The 13,945-nt window shown below is 37.8% G+C and overlaps 5 protein-coding genes and 1 pseudogene across 7 annotated transcripts; 1 reads left to right on the top strand and 5 right to left on the bottom strand.

Moving 5' to 3' along the window:
- Positions 1-2,541: 2,541 nt before the first annotated feature.
- yellow-e (L-dopachrome tautomerase yellow-e) lies at positions 2,542-8,145 on the top strand. Of its 2 annotated transcripts, none has more exons than XM_020952727.2 (3): positions 2,542-2,716; positions 6,367-7,195; positions 7,258-8,145. In XM_020952727.2, exons 2-3 carry the CDS (start codon positions 6,384-6,386, stop codon positions 8,036-8,038), a joined length of 1,593 nt encoding a protein of 530 aa, XP_020808386.2. In that variant the 5' UTR covers positions 2,542-2,716; positions 6,367-6,383; the 3' UTR covers positions 8,039-8,145. The 2 variants fall into 2 exon arrangements, with proteins under 2 accessions (XP_020808386.2, XP_086696996.1); XM_086840870.1 differs by having other exon boundaries at positions 2,543-3,374.
- Positions 8,146-8,644: 499 nt separating this feature from the next.
- LOC110186008 (uncharacterized) lies at positions 8,645-9,301 on the bottom strand. The gene is made up of 3 exons (XM_020955046.2): positions 9,245-9,301; positions 8,873-9,190; positions 8,645-8,806 (listed from the first exon to the last, which is right to left on the bottom strand). Exons 1-3 carry the CDS (start codon positions 9,299-9,301, stop codon positions 8,645-8,647), a joined length of 537 nt encoding a protein of 178 aa, XP_020810705.2.
- Positions 9,302-9,814: 513 nt separating this feature from the next.
- On the bottom strand, positions 9,815-10,455 carry LOC110186018 (uncharacterized). The gene is made up of 3 exons (XM_020955058.2): positions 10,452-10,455; positions 10,026-10,363; positions 9,815-9,967 (listed from the first exon to the last, which is right to left on the bottom strand). Exons 1-3 carry the CDS (start codon positions 10,453-10,455, stop codon positions 9,815-9,817), a joined length of 495 nt encoding a protein of 164 aa, XP_020810717.2.
- A 422-nt stretch (positions 10,456-10,877) lies between these two features.
- Positions 10,878-11,523, bottom strand: LOC110186028 (uncharacterized). Its single transcript, XM_086839908.1, is given in 2 exon segments — positions 10,878-11,411; positions 11,467-11,523. Coding segments are annotated over 2 exon segments (591 nt in total).
- A 427-nt stretch (positions 11,524-11,950) lies between these two features.
- Positions 11,951-12,946, bottom strand: LOC110186045 (uncharacterized). Its single transcript, XM_086839907.1, has 3 exons — positions 12,941-12,946; positions 12,171-12,488; positions 11,951-12,112 (listed from the first exon to the last, which is right to left on the bottom strand). The coding sequence occupies exons 1-3, from the start codon at positions 12,944-12,946 to the stop codon at positions 11,951-11,953; spliced, it is 486 nt and encodes a 161-aa protein (XP_086696033.1).
- LOC110186055 (uncharacterized) lies at positions 12,830-13,737 on the bottom strand (annotated as a pseudogene). The gene is made up of 3 exons (XR_015273436.1): positions 13,681-13,737; positions 13,307-13,625; positions 12,830-13,242 (listed from the first exon to the last, which is right to left on the bottom strand). The product of XR_015273436.1 is annotated as an uncharacterized LOC110186055 (transcript).
- Between the last annotated feature and the right edge of the window lie 208 nt (positions 13,738-13,945).

Below are 13,945 nucleotides of genomic sequence, written 5' to 3'. Positions count from 1 at the left end.
TGAGCGCCATGTGAAGTCAGACAATAATACCATTGTGGCCATGTATCTGCATCTATATCTGTATCTGTGGGAAACCGGCTGTTGGCACACCTTCTGCGGAGGTGGAGCCTTCAAGCCACATTGGCCTAATTGGTCTAATGGTCCGCATTTATGGAAAACCAAAAGCCAGGCACTTTAAGAGGGCCATTAAAAGCGCTTAAAAACCGAGTGCTGATCGCGATATTAGTTGATTAAGATCCGGCACTTAGAATGCCTGGCACTAAAGGGTCCCAAAAATGCCCGAAATGTTTACCAAAAAAATAAATGTTTAGCGAATTTGTCAAGACCTTGTGTCGCGCTGACAGAGCCGTTAATGAAACTGTCAACGGGGCGACAAGAGTTCGCCTCCGCCGTTTGATTTTGATTTTGATTTAATTAAACTCCCATTTGTGCGCACAGAATGCGCAAATGAAGCAATTGCACGTCGACCGCCAGTACCAAGACGATGACAAGGCATTCGGAGAATGCCAGCGGACTGGCTGTCCAGAAGACAGCAATTCAAAGCATATTTAAAGTTCATTTCGTAATGGTCACAATAAGAGGAGATATGTGATTATAGTCTTAAGATACATAGAGGGAAAAAATGCACAAAAACTGACCGGTTTAATAAAATTAATTTGAATACTTCCACGATTTGAATAATCTTTAATTGCATGAATCTCCTCAACTTTCTTAGTACAAAAAATTCAATTGTACCTTAAGGAACATTCTAATATTCATATATTTGTATTAATAAATACAAAGTATATGAAATATTTAAAGTATTTTATTATCATATTATAATATTTCTCTATTTCTGTATCATATTTCTCTATGTGCACAATGTAGTGTCAGTGCAAGACGTTGCGGCTATTAATCTTCAAGTGTTGATCGTCACCGAATCATATGGAGCGAGTGGCCGGCAAAAAGACCTGCCACAGATTTTGTTTCCTCGCAGATTGGTTACTTTCGAAATGGTTAAGCTGAGCCAAGCTAATGAGCATCGGTCCAGGGCGTTGTTGTGAAAGGAAACACACAACTGTTGTGCTGTGATAGTTTTGATAGCCCCAAGTCGCCTCGGGGCAGGCACCAAAAAAAAAAAACACCTACGTTTCCGCCCGGCTCACATGTCGTAACATAGGACACGGCCTGCTCCAATTACGTGGTTATATCATATATTATTTTACCTGACTATATTGGCTGACATTGGCGGCACAGCCTTGAACTGGCGATCGACTTTAGAACCGGTACCACATAAGTGCTTATTTAGATCGTAACTCGGTATTAACTTTGGTCGCCGTAAGTATTCTCCGAAAAGCTAAACAACAAAATGCCGCAATTAAGAAGAAAGAGTGCCAATAACAAAGTGAATGTCGCCATATGGGGCTTGGCCCACACCACGGGGGCAGTGAGCTTACATTTGCTAATTAGAGTAATCATCGGGTGATAATGCCCCTGGTCTCACTCATCCACGCACAAATGCGCCCCAAAATGGGGATATTTGGGGAGGCAGTAAACAACACACTTCGTGTGTCACAATGCAAAACAAATACCGAAGTGAGGCAGTTAATGCTAACTTGGCTAATTCTGCCAGCAAACCAGTTTCGATCCAACAGCAGCGGCTGCAGTCACCTTTTTTGCATAACCCCTTTTAAGTGGGGCTTTTCACGTTTTTTCTTTTTTTTTTGGGTTACCTTAGCTAAGCAGCAGCAGAGAACATTTTTGGTTTTTCAATTGGAGCCCCCAAAAAAAAAAATAAATTCAAATTGCTGGGATTGCTTTCCATTTTCAATTGGGAGCAAACAAGTTGGTCCCTCAAAAGAGCCGGCTCCTCGAGCCTGTGGGCTTTCACTGACTCCGATATATTGGTCAAATGTAAATGTGTTCCTGACCAAACCGACCAAACCATGTTATGAAACTCGAATCCAGTTCAGTTTCAATTGAAAATCCAGTCTGAGTTTGCTAGCAAAGCAGAAAAAGGGAATTAAAACTAAAGATAATATGGCAAATATGAATAATTATTATAATCAACACAAGGCGCTATATAAATCTTAAGTTTGACTCGGCAATTACTAAAAATTTAAATACAGTATGCTCTTTACATATTCGCAAAAACAAATCTTCAATACAATACAGGCCTTTGGAACAGGTTGTGGCATTTTAATTGCCCCGCTCCTGAGTATATTTAATTTATCACTTTCTGTTTACCTTATCATCGGGTATCGCCCAGTACAATGGACTCAACAACATCCATTGACAAAAACAGCCGCTCGATATAAATACCGAAATACCAATGAATTACCGAAAATGTGAAAATAAAATCAATTGGACTTATTTATTGGCACTTGCTGCTGGCAAGTTATAGTGATAATGAACTTGTAAAGAGAGGAAACCCCAACGCAATTGCTGCTTGTAAAAATAACAACTGAATTACAACAATTGCTGGGGCCGAGCCATAATGCAAATGTGCGGAAGCCAACGGAGCGTATGAGCAATGTCCCGAGCAAGCAGGAGTCTCAATCTCAGTCAAGTTTTGTCTTAGAAACACACAACACACTCTTATAAAATTCGGTGCGCCTGGCAAGCGGAGCGCAGTCGCAAAACGGCAACCGAAACGCTCAGACGTGTCGCGCGATCGGCGTAGAAAGTGAATTTGAAACAGCAGCAGCTGCAGCCACCGAAAAAGTGTATTACAAGAGTAAGCTAATGCCAGATGAAAAGCAGCAAATTGGCTTGCCTGCTATAAGAAAAATAAAGAAAATACAAAAACAAAAAATACGAAAAATACGAAGCAAAAACAAAAGACTTAGGCAACGAACGCGGCACGTCGCAAAGTGCGGTTTCTAACGGTTAAAGTGCAAATTGCCATGCATTTAGTTATAATGCCCGCCGTTTCGATCCGCTTCAGTTTCGATTTCGAGGCGTTGCCAATGCCACTCTCACCGACCGTTTGAATTCTTGATACCGAAAACATGTTAACATTCATATGCCCATCGATTTAATTGGCAAATCAATAGCGTTATAGCCATCGCAGCCAAGGGTACGCTGCGCTTTTGCGGTTGCACATTTCTGTGAATTATTAGCCAAATGCGACGATCGCGTGTGTCAGTGTGTGTGTTTTTGTGTGGCCAAAAAGAAGCCGCTTTAAGTCGGAGAACGGAACTGTGTTAATTAGGTTTAGTTTGGCAAACGCATTTGGCATTGTATTTTTGGTACCAATTAAAATCGATAGCAGCCAAAAAGTGCAGCCAACCAGTCAACGTGACTTTTGAGACGGGATTTATGGTTTGCAAGTTTGCGGTATTTGGGATTTAAGGAAGCTGTGCCTGCAAATAAATCACGAAATTTACAAGCAGGTGTTAATCAACCTTCAACAAACAGTGTCTTCCGCTGTGCTTTTATGGGAACTCTAAAAATACTCAATTCAAATAATTATTATAATAATAAGATTGGAATAATACTACAACTCAATTGTGGAACATTTTTGCTCGCATTTTTGGTTTGATTCATGAAACGCGTGAGAACACGCTGGCTGACAAGGTGCAAAACAGATTCAGATAAGGCAATATAAACAATCTCTTGGATTCATGTTAACAGCGTCATGTAGCAGCACTAGTATGTAGTACTAGTTAGTGCAACTAGGTTGAAGTTATTTTTCTTAATTGGCCTCTAGCGTCTGTCCATGATATTGCATCACATCACAGCTGGCACTGGGCATATCTCAAAGGGACCTATTAATAAATGACCTGTCTTAGATGTGGTCCACAATGTAATATATTTCCTTTTGTTAACTCAATTGTCTAGCCCAGATTTATGTTTGAAAAGCCTGCTGAAATCTAAAGAAAATGAAGTCATTGTTATAAAGTTAATAAGCAAAAGATTTATAGAAAAAAATGGTAGTTAATAATTGGGGTTTCCTTTTTGAAGTTTTAATAAAGAAATATATCTTATTTAAGTGATTGAGAAAGTAAATAAGCTGAGAAACATTTGGAGACTTTTTCTTTAACTTTGTATATGCATTTTATTTAAATATTTAAAAGGTTTACATTAACTTTTATATCTTTGAAATCTGTGAGTGCCTATTGTTTAAATGTTTTAAATAAACTTTTCGATATCTCGGCATTTAAAGAGAACATTAACAAGAATATAATAAGTGATCGAACCTGCCTGTTGAAACCGAAAACCGAAACCAAATCACTGTTGAAAAGGTTAACCTCAAATACCGGTATTTAATAATTTTCCTGTGAGGTTTCTATCGTGCAGTGGAGCCGTGTTCGGCATGCGCTTTTGAACCGCTTCGTGCTCAAATTTAATATACAAATTAAACGAAAATTAAGCGAAATTTCATTGGCCTGCCATGGGCCATCAACATGAAAGGCTATCAAGCGAGATTCAAACATTACCACAAACAAAAAACATAAAAACATGAAAGAAAACATAATAATATCATGTTCACAAAAAAAAAGACAAGTGGCTTAGTGGTTTTGCGGCTTGTAACTTTTGACTTGTAAACTTTTTTTAAATGGTTTTGTTCCGCTTGCCGCCCTTCCAGTCCGATATTTGTGACAAAATGTCTGTCGGCTTTTCTTTGCATTTTTCTGTACTTTTTTTATGGAGCTCACTTTTCATTTTTTTCGTTGGGAAGTAGTTTGGGTTTCCGCTTCGAGTTGCACAAGTGTTATGTAAAGTGCAGAGATACGCAGAAATAAATCTCTCGGATGCGTGTGGCACCGGGATCAGCCTTGACTTTTAACTCTTTTTTTTTTTGTTAACACAATTCATCAAATGGCAGTGTGCTGCTGCTGTTGGCATGGTTGCTGGAAAATTACAAAAATTCAATTATCTTTAACGGCACGCTCCAATGAAAGTTTCATGCCATGTCTGTCTGCAATTTGCCAGGCCCAAACGAGTCTAGGAGTTTGGTCGCCACGAAAATGGCAAATCGTAAATAGTAATAGTATGTGATTTTAACGGAATTAGACACTACTGCCCACATTTTCAAAAAAAAGAAATATTCAAATGTCTGACCATTTGAATTTTGTTGAAACCAGTGGGCAGCAAATCAAACTGTCAGTTCCTTGTTACTCGACAGTTGCAAAGCTCGCTCAGTAATTAAAAAACCCATGTGTGTTACAGGTACACTAAGACATAATGGAAAAAGAAATAATAAATATAAAAGACTGCTATTAAAATTGTTATATACAACAAATATAAGTTGAAGCTAGTTTCTGGCACTTTTCTGCCACCTATTTGCAGCCCTTTTCCAGCTATTTTTTTGCAGTGCAAAATTCTGCAACTCTATTTAGTATTTAGTTCGTGACTGGGATACCATTGGCGTGAGAAATTAAAGCACACACATACGTCATTCCAGTCGCACGCTGTAAGAGCCAGCACCAGATGCAGATGCAGATGCAAGCTCAGGTATCTGATGGATACGGATACTTCAATCGGTGCACTCGGTTTGACGCCTGAACTGACCCAAACTCATTTGCATACAATCGCCAAGCCCAGCTCGGTTTTCTGCACTCTGCAATCCGCATACCGGCCCCTTGGCACCGGAATTGGTACATTTCCATGCAATCTGTAACAGCTGTAACATATCTAGTTAGAAAGGGCTTTTGTTTAATATCTCTACGGGGCCATTAAATGTTATTGGTACCACTTTGATCTATGGAACTGCCTGGGAATCCTACAGAGTAAGCTAGAGTATTGTATGCAGATTATATTTAGCCAATTAGAAATGAATCGTCTGCAATTTAATGAAATACGACTTGCTAATCGGTCGGGGTTAATTCATGCAATATCACGATTCCCAGGGTCTTGTGTGCTTTTCTGATTGATTATTCATTTATGGGTTGTGATTTCCAAAGTTATTGCACTGTTAACAATAAAAATGCTGGACTAAAATTCAGTTAAATACTCATAAAAATATTATAGAAAATTCTTAGAAAATTTCCTTTACTTATAAACGCTATACAAAAGCTCAAAAACAACATCAGCTAACTTAAAAAGATACAGTTTTACTTTTGAAATTTAAGAATATCAATAATTTCAAATTAAAATATAATAAATATATACATAATATTTAATTAAATTACACGATTTTATTTCGGTGTGATCAGCCTTTAGATTATTCCCAATAATCAAAACTACTTAAAGCTGCGTTTTTAATGTTGGGAAAATCTCTGTTGTCGATTTCCTCGGGTGATGATTGTCCGGAAAAAAGGCCGGAAATAGAAATGATAGATAAGCGGCTGCCAATCGCCAAGTGGAGGCAGTTAAAGTTCTGATCTGGGTGTGACTGCAACAGCACCAAGTAATTCCAGCTTTGTGTTCCTTACTTTACAGATTCCCCCTTGCTTGCCATGTTCCGAATCCTCGTTGGAGTGACTTGTGTGCTCCTTTGGCTGGAAGCGAGTCAGGCTCTGACTCCTGGCCTGCAGGTGGCCAAGCAGTGGAAGCTCCTGCGATATAATTTCCAGCCCCAGGCACCGATCACCGATCCCAATTTCTTTAGTCCCCAAAATGTTTTGATCACGGGAGTGGCTGTAACGGACGATCGCATCTTTGTGGCCACGCCGAAGCTCTTCTCGGGCGTATCCTCCACGGTGAGTTGGGTGCCCAAGGCGCAGTTCGGGGACTCCCCCACCCTGCAGGCCTTTCCCGATTGGTCCTTCTCCAACACCGGACGCAGTGACTTCAACTGCAGTGATCTTATCCTGACCTCGGTTTACCGCCTGCGCGTGGACTCATGCAATCGCATTTGGCTGCTGGATGCCGGAGTTTCACGTTCCCTCGAGGACTTTGAGATCACCTGTCCGCCAAAGATCCTGGTGGTAGACCTGGCCACGGATCGTGTTGTGCGCAGAATTGATTTTCCGCCAGAGGTCCTGCGCGGTGAGTCTCTGTTTACCAATATGGTGATCGATGAGACCACGGCCAAGGGATGCGATGATGTGTTCGTCTACATCACGGACACCGTGGAGCCGGGCATCATAGTGTACGACAGCGGAAAGGATGTAACTTGGCGGGTGTCGCACCCGGCCATGTATCCCGATCCGGATTTTGCCCAGTCGGAGATTCACGAGCATCGCTTTGTCCTAATGGACGGTGTGGTTGGACTGACTTTTGATGAACGCACTGGCGTGGTCTACTTCCAACCTTTGGCCACGGATAGGTATGTCAGCGCCAGCAGAAATTAATTATATTATATTGCAATAAGCTGTTTCTTCTCTACAGAGTCTTTTCCGTACACAAAAATGTCCTGCGTGCTGGTCCTCTCCCCGATAACAAAATGCTGGATGTGAAACTGGTGGGCAAGAAGAGCTCCCAGGGCATTGGACTCTCGGTGTCGCCGTTCGACAGCAGCCTGATCTTCAGTCCGTTGAGTGAAACTGCTATTGCCTCTTGGAATCCAACAACCAATCAGCAATCCGTGCTGGCCTACGATAAGGATCAGTTGCAGTTTGTGGCCGATATAACCACTACCAGATCGGAGCCGGGCGTGATCTATGCCATCTCTTCAAAGTTCCATCGATTCTTCCTGAAGAACCTAAATCCCAGTGAGTTTAACAATCGTATTGTCCGGCTGGAACTGCCCTCCGGGAACTCCTTGCTGGGCCATCGCGTTGCCCTGCCCGCTCCTCCTACGCACAATAGTCTGCTGAACTATGGTGTCTACAATACCCATGCCCAGACCTCGACGAATGCTCTGCAAACCTACTTCACCAGTCCAGGCCTGACCACGCCCTTCACCACCAAGACGCCCTTTAAGTTTGAAACCGGTGGGATTGTCAATTATTCCGCCCGCAATCCTTTTACGGCCCTCAACCAGGGCGAGGCCTTTCCGCCCAGCAAGGCCACGAGGGACAACTACCAGAGATCGTACCTGGACACCCTGGTGGGTACCACCGCTCCAGGAGCCACAACAAGGGTGGTGTCATTGCCACCCACTGCCTACACAACCCGGCACAGTGGGTACTACTATCAGCGGGCCACGAGATCGGCGGGACATCAGTAGAAATGGCTCTTAACTTGTGTTCACGCTGCGTATACGCAATGCGAAGAGCAGCCGATGTAGATAAATCTCCATAAATGTATATTGATTAAATTAATTTAAAGAAACAATTGAGTGTTTTTGATTGAAAAAGGAAAGAATTTTAATTTCGAGCTTTAGTATGCTCAATTCAAGAGCATGTCGTCATGGAACCTTCTTACAGTGATCATATATTTTCACAAGTAGGAATCGGTAGAAAAATTTAATCGAATTAAAGATAAAATTAAAAAACTATTGCATGGGATAAATAGCTATATTGTTCTTTTAATAGCATATAATACTTTTATAAATCTTCCATTGATTATTTCAAGGCAACTTTAATACAAATAACAACTATAATAAAAGGGATTTAGATAATGAGCTTACATTATATACGCAATTATTTGGAACTCCGAATACATATTTTAAATGAAAATAAAAATTTATATGGTTCGTTGAATAGTTTCAAATATAATTAGTTTATAATAACATTAAAAAACTAAGTTCTCTACCAATCCAAACCCTATTTCCACGGTGAAAAGAAATTACGACACTATCACACTGCATTTTAATACTTTCAAAAATTATGAATCAGGCTTTCTTTATGTCCTCGACAAACAAAAAACTAACATTGGTGTCAAACTGTAATTTCTGATCAAATAGCCACCTTAATGATAGCAAATATTCTCCAGTTGGAAACGGAAGCGCCAATAGTTCAGGTTTCAGATAAAATCCTTTAACAATTTGTGGACCCTGGAAAAAATTACAATGTAAATGTATTTTTTTAATACATATATGAAATTTAATGAATAACCTTACCACAAACGGGCAGGTGTGGTTGATATTGGTAAATTCCTTGAAAAGACCATAGACTATTTTAGCAACAGGATCGTAGTTCTTTCGCATAAAACGGCACGCATCTACTTTAGTCTCCAGGAGCCATGGCTTAAAGCCACTTTCCCTTTTAAACATCTTGCCTTTAGTAAGGACATTATATGCGGGATGCAGAAGAGTTCCGTTCATGTTTAAGACCACCTTTTCCCGAGATACGGCTTTCAGTCGGCACTCGTGAAACAGGAACCAGGATTTGTTGTAGCTCTCGCAGACAAAGTTTGAGAATTTGAAAACGATTGCATTCTGTTAAACAGTTTTAAGCATTGGAACTTTTTAAAATGTTATTCCATAACTTACACTGAAATTTAATAAAAGTAGTCCGACAAAAGCACAACAAATTAATTTGCACCGCATATTACGCCTCTATTATTTGTTCTGAGGACAGAGAGAAGAACCTAAAGATATATAAGTGACTCTATATGAATACCAAAATTGATTTAGAAACTGAGCAAAATGTAATTATATTTCCATTACGGCTTGCACACAATAAATGCTCTGCGATTGATTATTTTTTTTTTTTATAATTACCTTTTTTTCGTATTGATACGTAATTTATTTTGTTTTTTTTTTTATATATTTAACGTGAAACTTTCCAAATAAAAATACAGGTAAAGGTTAAGCGTTGTCACAGATTCAAACTCAAAAGTCAAATAAACGGAAGAGTTAAGAGACTTATATAGCTTATATTATATAAGCAATTTTTTGGACCTTCAAATGCAACTATTATGTTAAAATTAAAGTTTAGTTGAATGGTTTATATATACTATTCGAAACTAAGTTCTCTACCAATCAAATTCATATTTCCACGGTAAACACAAATTAAATTAATGACAGTTATACTCCATTCTTTTAAATATTTCAGGCTTTTTATATGTCCTCAACATACACAAAACTAACATTGGTGTCAAATTGAAGTTTTTTATCGAAGAACCACCTCAGGGATAACATATATTCTCCACTTGGAAACGGAAGCAACAATAGTTCATGTTTCAGATAAAATTCTTTGAGAACTTGTGGTCCCTAATAAGAAAATAAACCATTATCTTTAGTTTAAGGTTTAAAAGTATAATAAACTCGCCACAAAAGGACAGTTGTGGTTGATATTGGTAAATTCCTTAAAGAGACCAAATAGTATCTTAGCTACTGGGTTATAATCCTTTCTCATAAAACGACAGCAATCCATTGCAGCCTTTAAGGGCCACGGTTTGTATCCACTTTCCCTTTTATACATTTTGGCGTCAAGAAAAATATTATTTGCAGAATGGAGAACAGTGCCGTTGAAATTCATGATCACTTTATCCCGCGATATGGCCTTTAGACGAGACTCATGGACCTGGAACCAGGAATGATTGTAGCTCATGCAGGCAACATTCGAAAACTTGAAAATTATTGCATCCTGTAACACAAATTTATTCCCTTAGCTTAATTCTGCCAGTTATTCCAGGACTTACACTTAAATTTGATAAAAACGCGCCAAGTAAAGCGCAACAAAAAAAAGTCCAACGCATTATGTAACTATTATTTCTTCTGACCACAGAAAAAAGAGAATAAAAGAAACTATATTGCAACAAAGTGTTTTTTGCTTAATTCAGTTGCAAATTGTACTTGTTATTAAAACGTATTCACACGATCTAACCCGGAAGTCAACTAAATGGAAAAGTTGGGGGCTATATAGCTTATTTTCTTTAAGCAAATAATTGAAACTCCAATCGCATATTTTGCACTAAAAATAGAAAGGTATTTGGTTAGCTAAATGGTTTTAAAGTAATTATTTTATGTACAATTATTTATTAGAAATTAAGCTATTTACCAATCTAATACCCATGTCCACGTGTAAGAAATTAGTATAATGACCGAATTTAAAACAAACTGGCATAAACCACAGTGCGCTTCATTAACTCTAAAAAATTGTCAATTGGGTTTAGATATATCAGGCTTTCTTTATATCCTCGACAAACAAAAAACTAACATTGGTGTCAAATTGTAATTTCTGATCGAAGAGCCATCTCAGGGATAACATATATTCTCCACTTGGAAACGGAAGTAGCAAAAGTTCAGGTCTCAGATAAAATCCTCTTACAATTTGAGGGCCCTGGAAAAAGATACAATGCATTTCATGTTATATATTAAACAGAGAATGAACTCACCACAAAAGGGCATGTGGATTGATATTTGTAAATTCCTTGAAAAGACCAAAGACTAATTTAGCTACAGGGTTGTAGTTCTTTCGCATAAAACGGCACGCATCTACTTTAGTCTCTATGAGCCATGGCTTGAAGCCACTTTCTCTTTTGAACACCTTTCCTTCAGTATGGACATTATTTACGGAATGCAAAACAGTTCCGTTTATATTCAGGACCACCTTTTCCCGAGATACGGCCTTCAGGCGGCACTCGTGAAACAGGAACCAGGATTTGTTGTAGCTTTCGCAGACAACATTTGAAAACTTGAAAATGACTGCATTCTGTAAAATAGATTTTAACGTACACCATAATTTTAGTAATTATTTCATGACTTACACTTAAATTTGATAAAAACGCAGCTAGTAGAATGTAATAAATAAATGTCCACCGCATATTATGTCCCTATAATCTGTCCTGACAAATGAAAAATAGAAATTAATATATATAAAGGTCTAGAAACACATATGTCATTGAAGTAGGAAGCACAACTAAAATGCAATTACATATATTGCAATTAAGTGTTTGCTGATTTTCCGCTTAATTCACTTTTATATTGTAAACATAACTATATCGTAGTCAGAGTTCTTGCACAATTTCAACTAAACGGAAGAATTTAGAGGCTATATACATATGTTAAAATAAGGTTTATTTGGTTCGCTGAATGGTTTAAAGATAATTAGTTTATAATAACTGTTATAAAATAAGTTGTTTACCAACCCAATCCCCTTTTATAATTATTAAATAATGACAGCTACAACTTAAAACAAACTGGCAAAACGACTTATTAACTCTACAAAATGGTCAGTCAGGGCTAGATATTTCATGCTTTCTTTATGTCCTCGACAAACAAAAAACTAACATTGGTGTCAAATTGTAATTTCTGATCGAAAAACCACCTTAATGATAGCATATATTCTCCACTCGGAAACGGAAGTAGCAATAGTTCAGGTCTCAGATAAAATCCTCTTAAAATTTGCGGTCCCTGAAATGAGTATAAAGCATTATCTTATATTTAGAGAAGAAAAGTAGGATAATCTTACCACATAAGGACATGTGTGGTTAATATTGGTAAATTCCTTAAAGAGACCAAACAGTATCTTTGCTGCTGGGTTATAATTCTTTCTCATAAAACGACAGCAATCAACTACACCCTTTAAGAGCCACGGCTTGTATCCACTTTCCCTTTTATATAGATTGGCGTCAACAAATACATTATTCACAGAATGGAGAACAGTTCCGTTGATATTCAAGATCACTTTATTCCGCGATATGGCCTTCAAACGACACTCATGGTACTGAAACCAGGAATGATTGTAGCTCACGCAGACAACATTCGAGAACTTGAAAATTACTGCATACTGTCAAAAAAAAATCTTAACCTTTAGCTTAATTTTACCAAATATTCTAGGACTTACACTTAAATTTGATAAAAACACTGCTAAGACAACAATTATTTATTCTGACCACAAAAAGTAGAAAACGAAAATATATAAAGGTCTAATTGATTTAGAAGCACAACTAAAATGTAATTATATTGCCATTAAGTGTTAGCTTATTTTTTTTGCTTAATTCACTTGTAAATTGTACACATAATTATGTCGTAGTCACAGCTGTTAAAAAAATTAACTAAACGAAAGACTTTTAGGGCCATAAAACATATATAGCTTTTATTACATTATCAATTATTAAAAACTCCAACTACAAGTTAAAAAGACAATTTATTTGATTTGTTGATGTTTCAAGCTTTCTTTAAGTACTCGACAAACAAGATCTAACATTGATGAAAGACTTTAGTTATTTATCAAAAAACCCCCATTAGGGATATCATATATTCTCCACTTGGAAACGGGTTCAGCAATAGTTCAGGTTTCCGATATTAATATAAAATCAAAACTGAAATCAAACTGTCATCAGCCACTCTTAAAAAGTTGTCATTTTGAGTTAGATACTTCAGGCTTTCCTTATATCCTCGACAAACAAAAAACTAACATTGGTGTCAAATTGTAATTTCCGATCGAAGAGCCACCTCAGGGATAACATATATTCTCCAGTGGGAAGCGGATTCAGCAACAGTGCAGGTTTCAGATAAAATCCTCTTATAATTTGTGGGCCCTGGAAAGAGATACAATGTTTATAAGTATTTCTTTAAATATATATTTAATGGGGAAAAACTCACCACAAAAGGGCATGTGTGGTTGATATTTGTAAATTCATTGAAAAGACCAAAGACTATTTTAGCTACAGGGTTGTAGTTTTTTCGCATAAAACGGCACGCATCTACTTTAGTGTCTACGAGCCATGGCTTGAAGCCACTTTCTCTTTTGAACACCTTTCCTTCAGTATGGACATTATTTACGGGATGCAAAACAGTTCCGTTTATATTCAGGACCACCTTATCCCGAGCATATGGCTTTCAGGCGGCACTCGTGGAACAGGAACCAGGATTTGTTGTAGCTCTCGCAGACAACATTTGAAAACTTGAAAGTGACTGCATTCTATAAAAAGCTTTTAATCATTTAAACTTTTATTGAATGTTATTCCACGACTTACACTGAAATTGGAATAAAATATTCCTAGAAGAGCACAACAAATTAAAACGCACCGCATTTACGCAAGTATTTTTTTGTTTTAAGCGTAGGGAGAATAACCAAAAGATATAAGTTCCTAATATTTTATTTTTTATACATAAAGTGAATCTTTCTTAGGCACGTCAAATGGTATTGGAAACCGGACTAAAACGTAGCCACAGATTTAAACTCAAAAGTCAAATAAACGGTATAATTAAAGGGCTATATAAAATAAAGAATAAAGACAA

Source organism: Drosophila serrata, unplaced genomic scaffold (assembly GCF_035046125.1).
Source record: "Drosophila serrata isolate PLE 108 unplaced genomic scaffold, ASM3504612v1 contig_382, whole genome shotgun sequence".
NCBI classification, from domain to species: domain Eukaryota; kingdom Metazoa; phylum Arthropoda; class Insecta; order Diptera; family Drosophilidae; genus Drosophila; species Drosophila serrata.
Note: the sequence above shows the minus strand (reverse complement) of the source record. Positions and strands in the feature narration are given on the sequence as shown.